The sequence below is a fragment of the Dendrobates tinctorius genome, unplaced genomic scaffold (genome assembly GCF_039654945.1).
Source record: "Dendrobates tinctorius isolate UK_male_01 unplaced genomic scaffold, ASM3965494v1 ptg000039l, whole genome shotgun sequence".
In the NCBI taxonomy this organism is placed as follows: Eukaryota; Metazoa; Chordata; class Amphibia; order Anura; family Dendrobatidae; genus Dendrobates; species Dendrobates tinctorius.
Window position 1 is genome coordinate 31217501 of NW_027361707.1, and position 20648 is coordinate 31238148.

Sequence of the window (20648 nt, forward strand, 5' to 3'; positions counted from 1 at the left end):
AAGAATAAAATTAAGTCTTTGTGAAGACTCAAGTTTTTCATAGTGAGATGGCATTTTTACTGATATAATTTTAGGGTACAATTTCTGTTGAAATTCTGGAATTTCATTTTTTCTCTTTACCGTATACAAGTTAATTTTATATTTCCGTAGTTCAGCCTTTACAGACACAGCAGTAGCACATTTGTTTTTTTTTCCCCAGCTTTATTTGAATTAAGAAAAAGGGGTCAATTGAAACTTTTTTTCTACAAATTTAAAAAAAAAAAAAAAAAAAAAAAATTTTTCCTTTTTTTAATTACTTTTTATTACTTCATACGGCCCTTTGTTTGACAAGTTGTACTTTATATAACAGTACATCGTGTAGTAGCCCAGAACTTCATGGCAATACAAAGACGCAGCAATGGGAGCCTTCACCAGGATGCCAATTATCATGGCAATACGTCAACATGCCACAATTACTTTGCATGGGGAAGCTGTGCCAGAAAGATCTTGCAAAATTCTCCACTTAAAATATCCCAATCAGTTTGATGGAGGCATGCAAGGGGTTAAACAGCAGCAATCTGAGGGTAACACAGCCAGCACCTCCCAAGTAAGGAGCAGGCTTTGCACACTGCACTGGACGTGCAATATACATGTACGCCACATGTTCCTTCCCTCCCCCCCCCCCCCCCCCATAACTGTCTTAACCCCTTCATGTCCAAGCCTATTTTGACCTAAATGACCAGGCCATTTTGTGCAATTCTGACCAGTGTCCCTTTATGAGGTAATAACTCTGGAATGTTTCAACGCATCCTGGCGATTGAGAATGTTTTTTCGGGACATATTGGGCTTAGTGGTAAATTTAGGTCGATAATTTTTGCGTTTATTTGTGAAAAAAAATTGGAAATTTTGAAAATTTTCAAATTTAGAATTTTTATTCTGTTAAACCAGAGAGTTATGTGACACAAAATAGTTACTAAATAACATTTCCCACATGTCTACTTTACATCAGAAAAATTTTGGAACCAAAATTTTGTTTGTTAGGAAGTTATAAGGGTTAAAAGTTCACCAGTGATCGCATTCTTACAAAAAAATTTACAAAACCTTTTTTTTTTTTTTTTTTTTAATAGGGACCACCTCACATTTGATGTCACTTTTGAAGGGTCTATATGGCAGAAAATACCCAAAAGTGACACCATTCTAAAAACTGCACCCCTCAAGCTACGCAAAACGACATTCAAGAAGATTAACCCTTCAGGTGCTTCATAGGAACTAAAGCAAAGTGGAAGGAAAAAATGGACATTAATTTTTCCAACAAAAATTTTCTTTTAGCATCAATTTTTTTTCATTTTCACATGGGCAACAAGATAAAATGGATCTTAAAATTTCTTGGGCAATTTCTCCTGAGTACACCGATACCTCATATGTGGTCATAAGCCACTGTTTGGGCGCACGGCAGGGCTTGGAAGAGAAGGAGTGCCATTTGACTTTTTGAATGGAAAATTAGCTCCAATCGTTAGCGGACACCATGTCGCATATGGAGAGCCCTGTGTGCCTCAACATGGGAGCTACCCCACAAGTGACCCCATTTTGGAAACTAGATCCCCCAAGGAACTTATCTAGATATGTAGGGAGCACTTTGAATCCCCATGTGCTTCACAAAAGTTTAACGCAGAGCCGTGAAAATAAATATTTTTTTTCCTCAAAAAATGATTTTTTAGCCCGCAATTTTTTATTTTCACATGGCTAACAGGAGAAATTGGACCACAAAAGTTGTTGTCCAGTTTGCCCCGAGTACGCTGGTACCCTATACATGGAGGGGAACCACTGTATGGGCACACTTTGAGGCTCGGAAGGGAAGTGGTGACGTTTTGGAATTTAGACTTTCATGGAATGGTCTGCGGGCGTCATGTTACGTTTGCAGGGCCCCTGATGTGTCTAAACAGTAGAAACTCCCCACAAGTGACCATTCTGGAAACTAGATCCCCCCAAGAAACTTGTCTAGATGTGTGGTGAGCACTTTGAACTCCCAAGTGCTTCACAGAAGTTTAACGCCTGGGCGTGAAAATAAAAAAATTTTTTCCTCAAAAATTATTTTTTAGCCCGCTATTTTTTATTTTCCCAAGGGTACCAGGAGAAATTGGACCCCTAAAGTTGTTGTCCAGTTTGCCCTGAGTACGCTGATACCCCATATGTTTGGGTAAACCACTGTTTTAGCGCATGGCAGAGCTCGGAAGGGAGAGAGCACTGTGACTTTTTGAACGCAAAATTGGCTGGAATCAATGGTGGCGCCATGCCTTGTTTGGAGACCCCCTGATGTGTCTAAATAGAGGAAACCCCTCAATTCTAACTCAACCTTAACCCCAACACACCCCTATCCCAACACATCCCTATCCCACCACAAGCCTAACCGCAAGCCCAACACACCCCTAACCCTAATCTTAACCCCAATTCAACCCCAATCCTAAAGGAAAAATAAAAATATTTTCTTTATTTTATTATTGGTCCCTAACTATGGGGGTGATAAGGGGGGTGGATTTACTATTTTTTGTTATTTTGATCACTTTGATAGGATCTATCAACGTGATCAAAATGAATGAATGGAATCTGCAGCTTTGCAGATTTGACTGCGCATGCGCCCGCCATTTTGGAAGATGGCGCCCATGATCCGGTATGGCGGGACACTGGGAGCGACACGGGGACTCAGGAGGTGCCGGGGGGTGGAAATCGGAAGGCGGGGGGAGCGGAGGGAAGGGAGCAGATGACAGCTGCTGCAGATCGCCGCTGTCAATCGGTGGCGGGGGCCGAACGCCCCCGTCAGTCACTGGGAGGGGGTCGGATCGGTGTCTCCAGCCATGCCTGATGCTACTGCAGCATTGGCCATGACTGGATTGTAATATTGCATCAAATTTCATTGATGAAATATTACTATCGCCCTGATTGGCTGTTAAAAGTGAAAAAGCCAACCAGAGCGATTGTAGTCACGGGGGGTCCTTTCAGTGACCCTGGTCACCCGACCTGCAGGGGGGCTATCAAGTCATGACACAGCATATGCGTCATTGGTCGGATTGGCACAGACTTTCAAGACGCATACACTGTCACTGGTCGGGAAGGGGTTAAAATGCTACAAAAAGAGGCAAAAAAGTTCAACAATGTCAGTAACACTTTGCTTACTAGATTATCCAGCATTCGCATGAGGGCTTCAAATTCTTGCTCCCCAACAAGCCATTTTGGATGCACAACGGTGTCGCCAGACGGTGACTCAGGTGAGCGAGACTTTTTGTATTTGCCAGGATCTAATAGTACCAAGTTGTCTGGTCCCCCTGCACTTACGAGGGTGCGTACCTAAGGCAAGAAAATACTGTGTTAGGACCTAATGCAATAAACAAAGAAAACAAATCTCCACTGTCAGTGCGTCATCTAATTTTCAGCACTTCCCCACTCATTTGTGCAACAAATAATAAATTTTACTTCTATAGCGCCAACATATTCCACAGCACTTTACATTTCAGAAAAAAGCAGAACACGTAATTAGTTGTAAAAAATAAATAAATACATCAGATATGATACCTAGCTAGCCTGGGGAAGGCATTTATGCAGGGGGGCATTTATGTACATATAATCGAAGTACATGTATCAAAGTACGCTGGCAGTTATAATATGGCAGTTAGACAGGGCAGGAGACAGGTAAGACAAATAAATAAATCTATTCCCTGTACATTTGGGCTACAGCAAAAATTTACCATATGCATTTGTATAATTTATATCCTGGCCGCTGCATTTACACACATCCACCACCCTGGTATTAACTCTCTACACTCCGTCCATATTGGCCCCTCACTCCTTTCCTCTCCTATGTATAGCACTCACGCTCTTTTCACATTGCTACACAGCACAGATCCATTCAGTCCCACCATTCAACATCAGAGACGCTCTCACAAATCACTTAACCATCTGCTCACCCTTTCTATCCTCCTTCTCCTAGTCGCAGGAGACATTGCTCCCAACCCTGGTCCCCCATGTTATAGAAAGTCAAACCCCCCCAACTGCTACACTCAAACCCCTCTAATGTTATTAATATTCCCTGCCTGCCATCTGTCTCTCTTAATTGTGCCCTTTGGAATTCTCGCTCAGTGTGTAACAAACTCTCCTTCATTCATGACTTTTTCCTTTCCAATTCTCTTAACCTTCTGGCTCTTACTGAAACCTGGATCCAGCAGTCAGACACTACCACTGCTGCTGCTGCTCTTTCATATGGTGGACTACACTTCTCTCATACCCCAAGATTAGACAATAGAGCAGGTGGAGGCGTTGGTCTGCTCCTATCACCAAAATGTACCTTTCAGCTTATCCCTCAAGTACCCTCACTTGTCTTCCCTTCTTTTGAGGTCCATGCCGTCAGACTCTATACCCCCTACTCCATGCGAGTGGCGGTGGTATATCGTCCTCCCGGCCCCTCCCATCAATTCCTGGATCATTTTGCCACTTGGCTTCCACATTTTCTCTCCTGTGACATCCCTACCCTCATTATGGGCGATTTCAACATCCCCATTGCTCTTCCCCTCTCCTCATCTGCTACTCGCCTTTTATCTCTAACCTCCTCGTTTGGCCTTTTGCAGCTTACTAATTCTCCAACGCATGAAGACGGAAACTCCCTCAACTTGGTCTTCTCTCGGCTTTGTGCAGTGGATGATTTTGCAAACTCCCCTCTCTGACCACAACCTTCTTTCATTCTCTATCAAGAACTGCCAGGCTGCTCAGGTCACCTCCACTGTCCATATTTATAGAAACATACAGGCCATTAACACCCAGAAACTTGAAGAACTTGCAGTCTTCATTGGCCCCTATCTCCTCCCTCTCATGTCCTGATTCTGCATTGAAGCATTACAACAAAACATTTCAAAGTGCCCTGGATGAATTTGCACCTCCTATACATAGAACACCAAACACAGACGGCGGCAACCCTGGCCCACCCTGCAAACACGTTTCCTGCAGCGGTGCTCCAGGTGCGCCGAACGTCTGTGGAGAAAATCCAACCTACCTGAAGATTTCATCCATTATAAGTTTATGCTTCGAACATACAACACTGCCCTTCACCTCTCCAAACAAACCTATTTCAACACCATCACCACCTCACTGTCCAATAACCCTAAACGTCTCTGACATTTTTCATTCTCTACTCAACCCAAGAGTACAGGCCCCAACCACGGAGCTTCGAGCTGACGATCTGGCCAATTACTTCAAAGAAAAAATTTACCAGATCAGACAGGAAATTATCTCCCAATCACCTCATACCATGCACTGTCCTCCCTCCCCCACTGCATCTAGCTCACTCTCTGATTTTGAACCAGTTACAGAAGAAGAAGTAAGCAGGCTCCTTGCATCTTCTCGCCCAACCACTTGCACTAGTGACCCATTTCCGTCACATCTACTCCAGCCCCTTTCCCCTGCGGTCACCCCTCACCTAACTAAAATATTTAACCTCTCTCTCTCTTCTGGTATCTTTCCCTCCTCATTTAAGCATGCTGTCATACATCCACTACTTAAAAAACCATCCCTCAACCAAAACTGTGCCGCTAACTATAGACCCGTCTCTAATCTTCCCTTCATCTCTAAACTCCTGGAACACCTGCTCCACTCCAGTCTTATCCGCTATCTCTTTGATAACTCTCTTCTCGACCCTCTCCCATCCGGTTTCCTCTCTTTACATTCTACTGAAACTGCCCTCACTAAAGTCTCTAATGATCTACTAACAGCTAAATCAAATGGTCATTACTCCATGCTAATTCTGTTGGATCTCTCTGCAGCATTCGACACTGTGGATCATCAGCTCCTCCTCACTATGCTCCATTCCACTGGCCTGAAGGACACCGTTATCTCCTGGTTCTCCTCCTATCTGACCGCTCCTTTACTGTATCTTTTGCTGGCTCCTCCTCCTCCCCTTACTGTTGGGGTTCCTCAAGGATAAGTCCTAGGCCCCCTCCCCTTCTCTTTGTATACTGCCCCTATTGGTCAAACAATCAGTAGATTTGGTTTCCAGTACCATCTCTATGCTGACGACACCCAATTATACGCTTCTTCTCCTGTCATCACGCCAGCCTTTCTAGAAAACACCGGCAATTGTCTAAACGCTGTGTCTAACATCATGTCCTCAGTATCTGAAACTGAACCTGTCAAAGACTGAACTCCTTGTGTTTCCTCCCGCTACTAATGTACCTATACCCGACACTGCCACTTCCGTGTGTGGTTCCACAATTACACCCCAGCAACATGCCTGCTGTCTTGGGGTCAAACTTGACTCAGAGCTTTCCTTTGTCCCCCACATACGATCACTGGCTCGCTCTTATCTGCACCTCAAAAACATTTCTAGAATTCGACCTTTTCTTACTTTTGACTCCGCAAAAACTCTTACTGTTTCTCTTATTCATTCTCGTCTCGACTATTGTAACTCTCTTCTAATCGGTCTCCCTCTTACCAAACTCTCCCCCCTCCAATCTGTCTTGAATGCTGCTGCCAGGATCATATTCCTTGCCAATCGTTACACCGCTGCCTCTACCTTGTGCCAGTCATTACACTGGCTACCCATCCACTCCAGAATCCAGTACAAACTTATTACCCTCACCCACAAAATTCTTCATGGCTCAGCACCACCCTACATCTCCTCCCTTGTTTCAGTATACCATCCTACCCGCACCCTCTGTTCTGCTCATGACCTGATGTTAGCATCCTCAATAATCAGAACCTCCCACTACCGTCTCCAAGACTATACACGTGCTGTGCCAATTCTTTGGAATGCACTTCCCAGGTCAATACGATTAGTCCCCAATCCCCACAATTTTAAGCGTGCCCTGAAAACTCATTTATTCAGACTGGCCTACCGCCTCAACACATTAACCTAATCTATCCCTATGTGGCACAGCCAAAAGTTTTTACCATAACCAGGTTCCCCGCATCATGTTCCCACATGCTTTATGCATCCATTAGCCCTCTGCATCTGTACTGTTACACACAACATTATGGCTGGTCCATACAATCAGGGCAACTGTTACCACCCACCTTTCTTGTCTCCCTTTTTCCCTCATAGATTGTAAACTTGCGAGCAGGGCCCTCATTCTGATCTATGTGATTATTGTTATGCTGTAATGTCTATTGTCTGTACAAGTCCCCTCTGAAATGTAAAGTGCTGCGGAATATGTCGGCGCTATAGAAATAAAATTTATTATTATACCTACAAATGTTCCAAGAGTTACCTGGATCTCACAGGCAGACACAAGGTTGTGGATATAATAAAAAGCCTCTTCTACAGTTTCTCCCATAGTTACGAGTCCGTGATTTCGGAGAATAAGTACCTTTAAAAAAAAATATATATATATATATATATATATATATATATATATATATATATATATATAGAATAAAAATGGAACGGGCAAATTCTATGGTACAATCAGATTATAAAAAATACTCACTTTGCTTCTGGGACCCAAGTTTTTCTGTATTAATGTCTTCTCCTCCTCATCGACCAGTATGCCATGATAGTCATGATAGGCCACCTCTCCTAGGCACAGAGACTCTGGAGACAGCGGCAGTAAGCCACATTTCATGGCAGACACCTTGGAGAGAAAATTACAACTTTCACATATCTGGTCGAGAAATACAACATAATCTTTTGCTTCTGTGGATTTCTGTTAGGCCTCAAACACGGCAGCGGAAAATGCATGGAGCCTGTGCAGCAGAATCTCTAACATCGCGCCTGTGGGTGCTGCTCAGATCTGTGCAAATGGGACTACAATGTGTAAATAAAGCATCGCATATTTCTAGGAAAGGAAGCCACTTTATGACTTCCGGGACACTCAACAATCCTGACAGTGAAAGGGCCACAGCCCTAGACTGGCACCATGTCTCCTCCATGTCCACTGTTCAGCAGTGGCCCAGCTGAAGACAACTAAAGAGACAAGGTAAAAGAGCGCTGCTCTCTGCACTTACTGCAGCCCCCGCAGGGGTATGGATATGAACAATGCACTTCACATCAGGGCGGGCGGCATAGACAGCAGAATGCAGTGTGAATCCGGCTTTATTCACTCCTAGGTTTGTACTGCCACGGTCCACTATGTCACCTTGAAGGTTGACTTTTACCTAAAACATTGAACAGAAAAAAAAAAAAAAAAAAAAACAACAACAACAACAACACATGGATTTTTGTGAGTACTCACCGTAAAATCCTTTTCTTCGAGACGCTCATTGGGGGACACAGGTACTGTGGGTGTATGCTACTGCCGCCTGGAGGCTGGCACTAAGTGAACAAAAAAAGGTTAGCTCCTCCGCCGCCGCATACACCCTCGCCCCGATTGCAGGCGGAACTCTGTTTAGTGCAACAGCAGTAGGAGAACACAAAACAAATCAGCCTTAATGCAGAATACAATCTGTCAGGAAAAGGCCCATCCTAATCTTAACAAAAAAATATATTAAATAAACAAGAGCCAACTTGGCTAACAGGGTGGGTGCTGTGTCCCCCAATGAGCGTCTCGGAGAAAAGGATTTTACGGTGATTACTCACAAAAATCCATGTTTCTCCTTAGTCTCATTGGGGGACACAGGTACTGTGGAACGTCCTAAAGCAGTCCCTGGGTGGGAGATTGACTCACCGATCCAAGCCACATGCACCTCTTGTCTAAAAGGTGCGCCACTGCTGCTTGGAGAACTCTTCTACCCTGGCTCGCATCTGCCGAAGCCTAAGTATGGACATTGTAATATTTAGAAAATGTGTGCAGGCTGGACCAGGTCGCTACCTTGCATACCTGCTCCGCCGAAGCCTGGTGCTGAAGCGCCCAAGAGGCGCCCACTGCCCGAGTAGAATGCGCACCGATCCCTGCTGGAATCGGAGTGCCTCTAATACGGTAGGCCTCCTGAATAGTTAGACGGATCCATCTGGCTATGGTCGACTTTGAGGCTGCGAGTCCCTTCCTGCGCCCTTTGGGGAGCATGAACAGCATATCCGTCTGGCGAAAGGGTGCAGTCCGCAACACGTACCTTCTGAGTGCTCTCACTAGGTCTAATGTGTTAAGCGCTTTTTCCACATGATGTACTGTCGCTGGACAAAATGAAGGCAAGACAATATCCTCATTAATGTGAAATGAGGACACAACCTTCGGCAGAAAGGGGGGAGCTGGCCTTAGAACCACTTTATCCTTGAAAAAAAATGAGAAACCGCTCGGCATGACAGGGCCGCCAACTCCGAGACCCGCGTAATGGAAGTTATGGCTACCAAGAATACCACCTTCCTGGATTGGTACAACAACAACATTTCTTGTAATGGCTCAAACGGAGCTTCCTGCAGGACACTCAGGACCAGTTTAAGGTCCCAGAAGTCTAGGGGCGCTCTATAGGGGGGTATCAAATGTGAGACCCCCTGGATAAAGGTCTTCACCTGCATGTTAGTAGCGATTTTTCGCTGGAAGAGGACAGACAAGGCCGATATCTGTCTCCTAAGGGAGCTCGGGGCAAACCCTGAGTCTAGGCATGACTGAAGAAAAGCCAAGATGTTGGGAATAGAAAAAATTAGTGGAGCAACCCCACGATTTCGACACCAACTAAAGACCTTCCAAGTGTGATGGTAAATCTTTGCCGAGGTAGGCTTCCGGGCACTAACCATTGTAGCAACCACCTCGCGCCCAAACCCCGCTTGGGTCAGAATCCAAGATTCAACGGCTATGCCGTCAAACACAGGGCCCCTGAGTTCGGATGGCAGATCGGCCTCTGCGACAGTAAGTCTGGTCGTTCTGGCAGACGCCATGGAACGTCTGCAAGGAGCTGCACTAGATCCGCGTACCATGCCCGACGGGGCCAGCAGAATTGCTGGAACCCCCTCTGTTTTGATTTTCTTGATGACCCTCGGAAGTAGTGGTAGCGGGGGGAAACAAGTATGGAAGGCGAACCTGGTTCCATGGTAGAACCAACGCATCCACTGCGATCGCTCGCGGGTCCCGAGATCAAGAGACGAACATGGGCACTTTGGCGTTCACCTCGGAGGCCATCAGATCCACATCAGGTGTTCCCCACCGATGGCAAATCTGCTGGAAGACCCCGGGGTGCAGAGCCCATTCCCCGGACATGACACCCTGCCGGCTGAGAAAGTCCGCCACCCAATTTTCGACGCCCGGTATGTGGACTGCTGAAATCACCGAGTGGTTCCTCTCAGCCCATCAAAGTACGTGTTGTACTTCGCGCATGGTTGCCCTGCTGCGGGTGCCCCCTTGATGATTTACATAAGCCACCACCGTGGCGTTGTCCGATTGAATCCGGACAGGACGTCCTGCTAGAAAGTGCTGGAAATGTTGCAGCGCCAGCCGCACTGCTCGTATGTCCAACAAGCTGATCTGGAGGCGTGCCTCCTGTTGTGACCATTGCCCCTGAACTGTGTGGGTACGAAAAACCGCTCCCCAGCCGAGGAGGCTCGCGTCGGTTGTGACCACCACCCATTGATCTGGGGGGGGGGGGGCTATCCCTGAAGAAGGGCGGAACTGCTCGTCCACCACTGTAGTGACTGTCTGACCTGAGAGGACAACCGGCACCGATGATTGAGCGTGAATGGGCTTTTGTCCCAGACCATCAAGAGAGCGTGCTGCAGGGGACGAAGATGAAATTGGGCAAACGGAATCGCTTCCATTGCCGCCACCAACTTCCCTAGCATCCTCATCCCGAACCGAATGTGAGGGACTGGCTGCTGCAGTTTTCATACTCCCTGCCGAAGCGCTACAGCCTTGTCCTGAGGGAGAATTACCAACCCTCGGGAGGTGTCGAAAATCATCCCTAAGAAAGAAATCTTCTGGGCTGCGACAAGGGATGACTTCTTCCCGTTGACTAACCATCCTAGGCGGGATAGGGTATCCAGAGCGATGCTGACATTCTCTTCGCATGCCCGAAATGAAGGGCTTTTCACCAAGAGGTTGTCTAAGTACGGCAAGTCAATCATGCCCGAGAGTGTAGAATGGCCATGACGACTGCCATTACCTTCGTTAACACCCTGGGGGCGGTAGCCAGCCCGAAAGGCAGTGCTACAAACTGGAAATGCTGGCCATCGATGGCAAAACGTAGGAACTTCTGATGTGGAGGAAAAACAGGGACGTCTATCGAGGCCAAGTATTCCCCTTGCTCCATGGCCGCTATCACCGAACTGAGAGATTCCATTTGAAAATGTTTGATCCTGATGAACCTGTTCAGGAGCTTTAGGTCCAGTACCGGCCTGACTGCACCGTACTTTTTGGGGACCGCGAACAGATTGGAGTAAAACCCCCCCCCCCCCCCCCCCCGAGTCCTCTCACACTCTGGTACGGGAAGAATGACTCCATTGCGCTGGAGTACCTTGATGGCTCCCAGCAATGCCTCTGCCCGGGCTTCCACCTTGGGAAGCCGGGAAAGAAAGTCGTTTTCGGGTAACGGCTGCCCCGTGTCATTTAGCTGAGGGTCTTTGGGATCTGGCTCCTCTCGACCTGGGCTGGCGCGCCCGCATCCTGACCAGCGGGTTTGGCTCTATACTTGACCTGTCGATCCTTGTCTTGGTTGTAGCGAACTGGAGCGGCGGAATTGGCCGCTGCCATCCACCCGGGGTTACAAAACGTCCGAAACCGCGCCTAAGGCTGACGAAACGGTGGCTTGATTTTCTGCTGTGGGAGAAAACGGCTTTTCCCCCCTGTAGCATCAGAGATGAGTTGGTCTAATTTTTCCCCAAATAGGCGGCTACCTTGATAAGGCAGGGAAGTCAAGGATTTTTTGGAAATCGAATCGGCCCGCCACATCCTTAACCATAGAGCCCTCCTAATGGCGATTGCATTAGCTGCCAGTGACGCGCAATTAGCAGCGTCTAAGGAAGCATTGATCAGGTAATCACCAGCCATCGCGATCTGACTCGCTAACTCTGATACCTCCGTCGGCAGGTCCCTATCCTGCAAGACTTTATTTAATGATTCTGACCATGACATCATGGCCTTTGCTACCCATGTTGCTGCGAATGAGGGAGAGCGCTTAACCTGATGCCTCATACACCGAGCGGGCCAAACTCTATGAGCTGATCCGTGGGGTCTTTAATGGAAGAAACACTAGGTACCGATAAAGATTTCGAAGCCAAGTGTGACACTGGCGGATCCACCACCGGGGATTCCGCCCATTTCTTACAGAGCTCCGGTGCAAACGGATACCTTGCTTCCAGCGTTTTCTGGCACGAGAAGCGCCTGTCCGGTTGCTCCCTGTGACGCTGTACTATGTCCTCGAACTCTGGGTGAGTGCCAAATACTCTATGCGGTCGCTTGGCCCTCTTAAAGGACACCTTATGACCCGAGGCCAGAGAGACATCATCTTCGATACCCAAAGTCTGATTGACAGCTTCAATGAGACTGTCAACCGTCTCCCGACACCCTGGAGTATCTAGGTCCAGGGGCTCATCTGCGTCATAATCTGAACTCTGCTCGCTCCCGGATAGTGGTGACGGTGAACGAAGCACCGGATGGGTCCGGAGACACCGTGTGGGTTCTCTTCCTATGCGCCTGACTAGGATGACTGCGACCCCTGCAGGCCGGAGGCTCTTGTGAGGCGGATGATCCCTCCCAGACAGGCGAGCCGCCATCTCTGCCCCTATCTGGAGCCTGAAGGGTCTCGATCGCCCTTGTCAGAGAAGCCATAGACCGGGAAAGCGATAAGGCCCATTCCGGGGGATCCGGACCCCTGAGCTCTGTCGCAGGGGAGGGCTCCTGGGCGCGTTCGGAGTCACAGGCTTCATATAGCTTTTGGCTCTGAGTTCGTGGAGACCTAACCCCACAAGAAATGCATGCGGCATAAAGGAACGTGTGCGATTTACCTTTTCCAGACATATTGCTGCCAGGCCTAATCTATGAGGATTGAGGGGAAGGGAGGAGGAAAAAAAACACCTTTAATCGCCCGTAGCGCGACTCCAGGGTCGGGGGTCACATTTACCCCATCCTGCGTCCCCACATTGCCCCTACGTTCCTTTACTCTGGGTAGGCCGGTACGTTCCCCTCCCGGTCGCGGACTACTCTGCAGTGAAGCCAGGGCCTCAATATGTTCGGCGTCCGCCCTAGCCGGGGGGGGGCGGTGCCAGAAATGACGTCACGCCGGGGGCGGGACTTCCGTCCGCGGCATAGCACGGCTGAAGCTGCGGGCTAAATTTTGCATGCATGCCCGCCGCGGGGAGGGGGGGGGAGCGCGCGCAGCCTCTCCCTGTCGCCAGAACCTGGCGTCCACGTCTGGCGAAAAGAGGCCGAGGGAGGAGAGGGAAGGAGGATTGCCCTACACTTCCTAAGACACCTGGAGCTTCAGTGGACCGGAAAGCTGCCGCAGGACCCTCCCCAGCCCTCCATACCAGACTCCGGACCAGCACCCAGGTAGAGGGGATGGGGTTAATTTCTGAACGGTGCAGGTACCCTAACTCCGTCTAACCCCTTCAGAGGGTGAGGAGAGGGACCGTCCGCCGCCTTGCAGCATCGCCGTCTAGCGTTGGTGGAGCAGTGGGGGCCGCACAGACTAGTTTTGTGCCTCTGTGGAAGCCCATGGTTTCAATACTCAGGGGTGGACAGGGCTAAGTCCGGCACCGTGTCCCACGTCGCGGGAGAGGATACGTGGAGGGACACTCGCACGTGCTCGTCCGTTGATGGTTTGGGGAAATCGGACCCATTCAATAGGATCCGTTGCCCGTCTTATCTTCATAAAAATAAAAATAGAAGTCTTGGGAAAAAAACCCAGATATGTCCCTCGGTGCGGAAAAGGATACGTGGAGACGATACGCAACACGTGCTCGCCCGTTGATGGCTTGGGGAGATCGGACCCTTTCAATAGGATCCATCGCCCCTGTCTTATCTTCATGGAAAAAAGAAGTCTGGAGAAAACCAGACACGTGTGCCTCCAGAGACACTAAGCAAAAAACTGAGTTCCGCCCGCAATCGGGGCAAGGGTGTGCGGCGGCGGAGGAGCTAACCTTTTTTTGTTCACTTAGTGTCAGCCTTCAGGCGGCAGTAGCATACACCCACAGTACCTTTGTCCCCCAATGAGACGAAGGAGAAAAGAAACAAAAAAAAAAAAAGAGAAATGTGCAACAGGGTCTTATCCTGTTAAAGTGCATAAAACAAATAAAAGGTTCTGCTAACCTGATAATGTTGTAATCATACAACCCTTGGCTGAGCATGTACCGTAGCTGGGATTACAGCAGGTCCACGGGTCCAGGGACCAAGTAGAATTAGTGTGAAAATGAAAAAGTGGAAAAATCCGCGCTACTGGTGGATGGCAAATATAGGTACTCACTAGAATAATGAGTTTTTTTAATTTTGTCTATGCGTTTCGAAGTACAATACATATGTTTTTTTTTCCTGAAGTAGTATTGTACAGTATTTTACAGCGTATAATACGGACTTTTTAATCCCTGAAAATCGTCACTAAAGTCGGGTGTCTTCTTTAGGCTACTTTCACACTAGCGTCGTGCACTGCACGTCGCAATGCGTCGTTTTGGAGAAAAAACGCATCCTGCAAAGTTGCCCGCAGGATGCGTTTTTTCTCCATAGACTAACATTAGCGACGCATTGCGACGTTTGGGCACACGTCGCATCCGTCGTGCGACGGATGCGCCGTGTTTTGGCGGCCGCGACGCACAAAAAAACGTTACATGTAACTTATTTTGTGCGTTGTCTCCGTCATTTTCAACCGCGCATGCGCGGCCGAAACTCCTCCCCGGACATTACAATGAGGCAGCGGATGCGATGAAAAACTGCATCCGCTGCCCCCGTTGTGCGGCGCTTCCACACTATGCGTCGGTGCGCTGCAACGTCGCATAGCGACGTGCAGTGCACGACGCTAGTGTGAAAGTAGCCTAAGTGTAAGCAGCAAGCTGCAGGTGTCTGGGATGCCCGGGGTATGGATACAAGAGAGCGGCCTGCGTCACTTCACTGCAGTCCTCAGGACTAGAGATGGGCAAACCCGTACAGTAAAGCTCCTGTCAGAAGACAGCGTGAGCACTCAGCTGTGATTGGAGGGGTAAAGTTTACCTCCTGTCACTGGTGACAGCTGATGGGACTACAGCTCCCATCATTCAACACCTGCTACGGCTAATTACAGTGAGCAGGAGTGTCGGATGGGAGTATTAATCACTCCTGGCTGTGAATTTAAAATAAAAGAAAACCTTGTATTTTTGATAACCAGAAGGCAAAATTTACAGCTGGAGGCTGCAACCGTCAGCTTCAGCAAGGTTGGCTATCAAGAATAGATGAGTCCCCACGCTGTTGGGGGGAGCCATACATAGCAGGACAGGAATGAGGGGACAATGCATACCCGGCTTATACTCAAGTCAATAAGCTTACCCTGTTTAAATTATGTGCCTCGGCTTGTACGCGAGTATGTACGGTTAAACAAAAAGCAGCGTGGGGTCCCCCTTCATTTTTTTTTTACAACCAGCCTTGCTAAAGCAGACAGCTGGGGGATGGTATTCTCTGGCTGGTGAAAGGCCATGGATATTCCCCTCCCCCCAGCCTAAAAAAATAGCAGCCCTCAGCTGCCCAGAAAAGGCACATCTATTAGATGCGCTTTGTCCAGCTCTTCCCACTTGCCCAGTTGCATTGACATGTGAGGTGATAGTTGTGGGGGTTGATGTCACCTTTGTATTGTCAGGTGACATCAAGCCCACTGCTTCGTAACGGAAAGGTGTCTATAAGCCTGGGCGGATGCATCTTGGCACCGTCCAGGTTGAAAACTGTTTATCCGAGGTTGTTGTTTTTTTTTTTAATTTAAATTAAAAAAATAGCATGGGGACCCCTCTATTCTTGCTAACAAGCCTTGCTGAAGCTGACAGCTGAGGGTTGCAGCACACTGATGTGAGTTTTGTCTGGCTTGTTATCAAAAAATAGGGGGGAATCCACGCTTTTTTAATTACCATATTTATTTACAGTGCAGGAGCATAGATGAATACTGCCATCCGGATGATAGGAGCGGTTGTCCCATCAGCTGACAGCAATGACCGGAGGTAAAGTTTATACCTCTGATCAGCTAAGCGCTCCCGCTGTCTGAAATATCCTAGTGAGTACCTGAATTTATTACTATCCACCAGCAAAGTGGATTTTTCCACTTTTTCCTTTCCACACAATTGAACAGAAAAAAAAAATACTGAGATCATCTGTTTTCTAACACACACACACACACACACACACACACACACTACACGCAGTGTATGTATTGCATGCATATATCCACTAATAAAAATACACATTGTGTGCTACACACATATACATCTATACATATACACGTTACGTATTTAAATTAATTAGACACATTACGAGATATATCATATACACACAGTACATGCATATACGTGCACTCCCAACAAAATTGTACAGTGAATATATTACACACACATCTCTACACGTTATTTATATTGGACACATACATTCATTACATACACACACACATAGCCCCTTCCAGAGAGAGAGAGAGAGAGATAGATATATATATATATATATATATACACACACACACACACACTCACTGGCCACTTTATTAGGTACACCTGTCCAACTGTGTGTTAAGACTTAATTTCTAATCAGCCAATCACATGGCGGCAACTCAGTGCATTTAGGCATGTAGACATGGTCAAGACAATCTCCTGCATTTCAAACCGAGCATCAGTATGGGGAAGAAAGGTGATTTGAGTGCCTTTGAACGTGGCATGATGGTTGGTGCCAGAAGGGCTGGTCTGAGAATTTCAGAAACTGCTGATCTACTGGGATTTTCACGCACAACCATCTCTAGGGTTTACAGAGAATGGTCCGAAAAAGAAAAAAAATCCAGTGAGCGGCAGTTCTGTGGCCGGAAATGCCATGTTGATGCCAGAGGTCAGAGGAGAATGGGCAGACTGGTTCGAGCTGATAGAAAGGCAACAGTGACTCAAATTGCCACCCGTTACAACCAAGGTAGGCAGAAGAGCATCTCTGAACGCACAGTGCGTCGAACTTTGAGGCAGATGGGCTACAGCAGCAGAAGACCACACTGGGTACCACTCCTCTCAGCTAAGAACAGGAAACTGAGGCTACAATTTGCACAAGCTCATCGAAATTGGACAGTAGAAGATTGGAAAAACGTTGCCTGGTCTGATGAGTCTCGATTTCTGCTGCGACATTCGGATGGTAGGGTCAGAATTTGGCGTAAACAACATGAAAGCATGGATCCATCCTGCCTTGTATCAACGGTTCAGGCTGGTGGTGGTGGTGTCATGGTGTGGGGAATTTTTTCTGGGCACTCTTTGGGCCCCTTGGTACCAATTGAGCATCGTTGCAACGCCACAGCCTACCTGAGTATTGTTGCTGACCATGTCCATCCCTTTATGACCACAATGTACCCAACATCTGATGGCTACTTTCAGCAGGATAATGCGCCATGTCATAAAGCTCGAATCATCTCAGATTGGTTTCTTGAACATGACAATGAGTTTACTGTACTCAAATGGCCTCCTCAGTCACCAGATCTCAATCCAATAGAGCATCTTTGGGATGTGGTGGAACGGAGATTCGCATCAGGGATGTGCAGCCGACAAATCTGCGCCAACTGTGTGATGCCATCATGTCAATATGGTCCAAAATCTCTGAGGAATGCTTCCAGCACCTTGTTGAATCTCTGCCACGAAGAATTGAGGCAGTTCTGAAGGCAAAAGGGGGTCCAACCCCTTACTAGCATGGTGTACCTAATAAAGTGGCCAGTGAGTGTATATATATATATATATACACACACACACACACACACACACAGACCCCACTATTCCTAGGATATAATCTCTATAACAGTATGGTTTATTTCTTAATGAGAGCTGGCATTGAGGACCCAGCTGAGCAGTCTGGTTTCCAATGGCTTCAGCTTCTTGCAAGTTAAAGGACTTCAAAGAGAAAACTTACCAAACTGGAGGCGGTAACTTCACTATAAAGGAGCCCGAAGGGAACAATAAGGAAGTGTTCTTGCTCTGAACTCACTCTGACCTGCATCAGAGACAGGACACTGGGTCACAACCATTTACATAGCCGCAGGAATCGGATTGCAATTTACAGTGTTTAGAATAGTTTGCGCTTAAGCAATTTTACTTTTTTTCTTTAAGTGCAATTGCAGTAAAATTATTATCGGACTAGTACAAGTGCCCATGGGTGGGTGTACGGGAGGTTTTTTAAAAAAAAAAAAAAAAGTCTGAGAATAAAGGGATTATACAGCACCTCTCACTGCACTGAGAGAGGAAAGGCGCTACCGATATGGCGTCAGTAACACACCTGTCCATCAATTACAGTAGGACGCGTAAACAAATGGATCACAGGGCCACAAATTGTCAGATATCATTAAAAGGTGGATGTTCCTGTAGTGTAAACATCAACAAATGCCGGAGGAGACACAGAACAACATCATGAAATGAACCCCTAAACACTACAAATCCAGCTAAAATTATAGAAGGAAGGGAGAGACAGTGTTTAAAGGTTTTTACCATCTCGTAGTGATGGCTTATCGCCAGAATATGCCACCATCACATTATTTTTGTTGGTTGTCCTCTGGCATCTCTCCAATGAATGCTACATTCCCTTCATTCTGAGAATCAAGAGGGTCCATGGAGTGGGACCCATATAGTTCCTATAGTGATGGGGATATCCTCAAGATATTTAATGAAAAGGGAGTAGAGGTACAGGCCTTTATTTAGTGCTAATTTTCATGGTCTTTAACATGGGGGCGTGGCTCATTGGGTAATGAAAAGCAACTGCGAGGCACACCCCGGTGGATTCCTCAAGGCACGCCCCGGGGGATCCCGCGAGACAAGCCCTCGAAAGACCATAAGAGTTAGCAAAAAAAAGAAAGAAAAAAAAACATCACAACACATACATATCACTGGAACTGTATGGAGGATTTAAAACTAAAATGGCATACTTATGGAAGAAGTGGTTGACAGGTCCTCTATGTTGTACTGAATATATATATTTGCTACTTATAGGGATTGTGCAACACCTGTCATTTCCAGGCATTGACAAATAGTAATGCGCTATACTAGGCAAGAATCTCACGGCAGCTTTCCAGTAAGAAAATAAAAGGCAATGCAACACCCTATTAAGAATAGCAGCTGAAAAGAATCATCAAAATGTATACTTAATATTTTATTTATCTAAATCCTGACTCCTAAAGACTAATAGGTCTTCTTAATTAAGGGAAAGACAATGATGTAAATGTATTTAAAAAAAAAAAAAAAAAAAAATTAAAATAAGTGTGCCAAGTTTGTGTGATGGCAGAATACACAGCTCAGCCAGTGGTTTAGGTCTCGTGTGACTGAGGAATGAAGTGGAGCGACTTCTTACAACGACCTTCATGTTTTCATTTGACTTTCTCTAGATTTGCAATGAGGACTTTCCTTTACAACCTTAAAAGCCATGTTGGCTGCACTCCATGATATAAAACATGGACATTTCTAAATACATCATTATAAATGTATTCACTTATCAAATGATAAAGCATGTGTCTTCATCGAAAGGTTTGACAAGGTCAAAAGGAAAGGGGCAGAAAGTCTCTTGTGGATTTTACAGCCGAAATAAAGTTTCATCATTACTTGGAGCACACTATGCACTTTAGGCCATGTGCACACGTTGCAGATTCTGCTGCGGATCCGGAGCGTTTTTGGCCATGCGGATCCGCAGCAGTTTCTGCTGCGTTGTACAGTACCACTATAGTCAATGGAAAATGCTGCAGATTTTTCTGTGTGGATTTGCTGCGGTTTTAAATCCGCAGCATGTCAATTCTTTGTGCAGAATCTGCAGCGGTTTTACACCTGCTCCATTGCCAGGTGTCAACCGCAGGGGAAAACCGCAGGCTAATTCACAGGTAAAACGCAGGTCTTTTGACCTGCGGATTTATCCAAATCCGCAGCACAATCCGCAACGTGTGCACTCACCCTTATAGTATAATTTCACTGTCAGAAAACGTTTGACGCCTCTTGGAGACATGTCGGAAGTTTTGCTCAGAGGAGGTCGAGGTGCAAAGACCCTTCTCTGATTGTTAAAATGGAAAAAACAAACACTGCTCCCCTCCGAGGCTAAACGCTATAGAAAGTCTGAGCCCAACGTCTGACTTGGAAGAGAGCAGCCATAATCTGGGGCTTCGGTAATGGAAAGAAGCACCCAGATCCACAGCAACTGGAACCCCCCCTCCCAATTAGCTTCTGACATGTATAAAGTGGTGAAATCATTACATTATGTCTGCAAAAGGAGAAAGTCGGCAGACACACATCTGGTAATAGTCTGATACTTACAGTAATGTGATTGTAGATCAGCTGAGACCACCCAAACAGATCAGCTAATCGATAAAACGCCGCCAGCTTACACCGAAGCAGTTTCTCTCCCTTTTCATAAGCGATAGAGTCGGACCCTCTCAGGTCATTCACAGGGGTTACCATACCCAAGCCTGTAATCAGACACACGGGGGGGGGGGGGGGGGGGGAGGGGAGTTAAACACCTTCCTGAACAGAAAATATACAAGCAGCATTGCAGATGAGAGAAGACGGTCTGTATCCAAGCTTTCCGGGCTAAAAAAAACATCTTCCTTAACTTTGTCTTGCAATTTTTCTTTTTACTGAATGGACCGACCTGCATAATTTATACACCCAGCCTCTCATT

The 20648-nt window shown here is 46.8% G+C and overlaps 1 protein-coding gene across 9 annotated transcripts in view; it reads right to left on the reverse strand.

Moving 5' to 3' along the window:
• ADD1 (adducin 1) overlaps positions 1 to 20648 on the reverse strand; it is a 176750-nt gene that overhangs the window by 57302 nt on the left and 98800 nt on the right. For all 9 annotated transcript variants that reach the window (XM_073574584.1, XM_073574591.1, XM_073574583.1 and 6 more), the window contains exons 4-9: positions 20285 to 20436; positions 17910 to 17990; positions 7963 to 8112; positions 7446 to 7589; positions 7227 to 7325; positions 3151 to 3321 (exon numbers count right to left, since the gene is read on the reverse strand). In XM_073574584.1, the coding sequence (XP_073430685.1) occupies positions 3151 to 3321; positions 7227 to 7325; positions 7446 to 7589; positions 7963 to 8112; positions 17910 to 17990; positions 20285 to 20436 (797 nt within the window). The remainder of the gene's footprint in view (positions 1 to 3150; positions 3322 to 7226; positions 7326 to 7445; positions 7590 to 7962; positions 8113 to 17909; positions 17991 to 20284; positions 20437 to 20648) is intronic.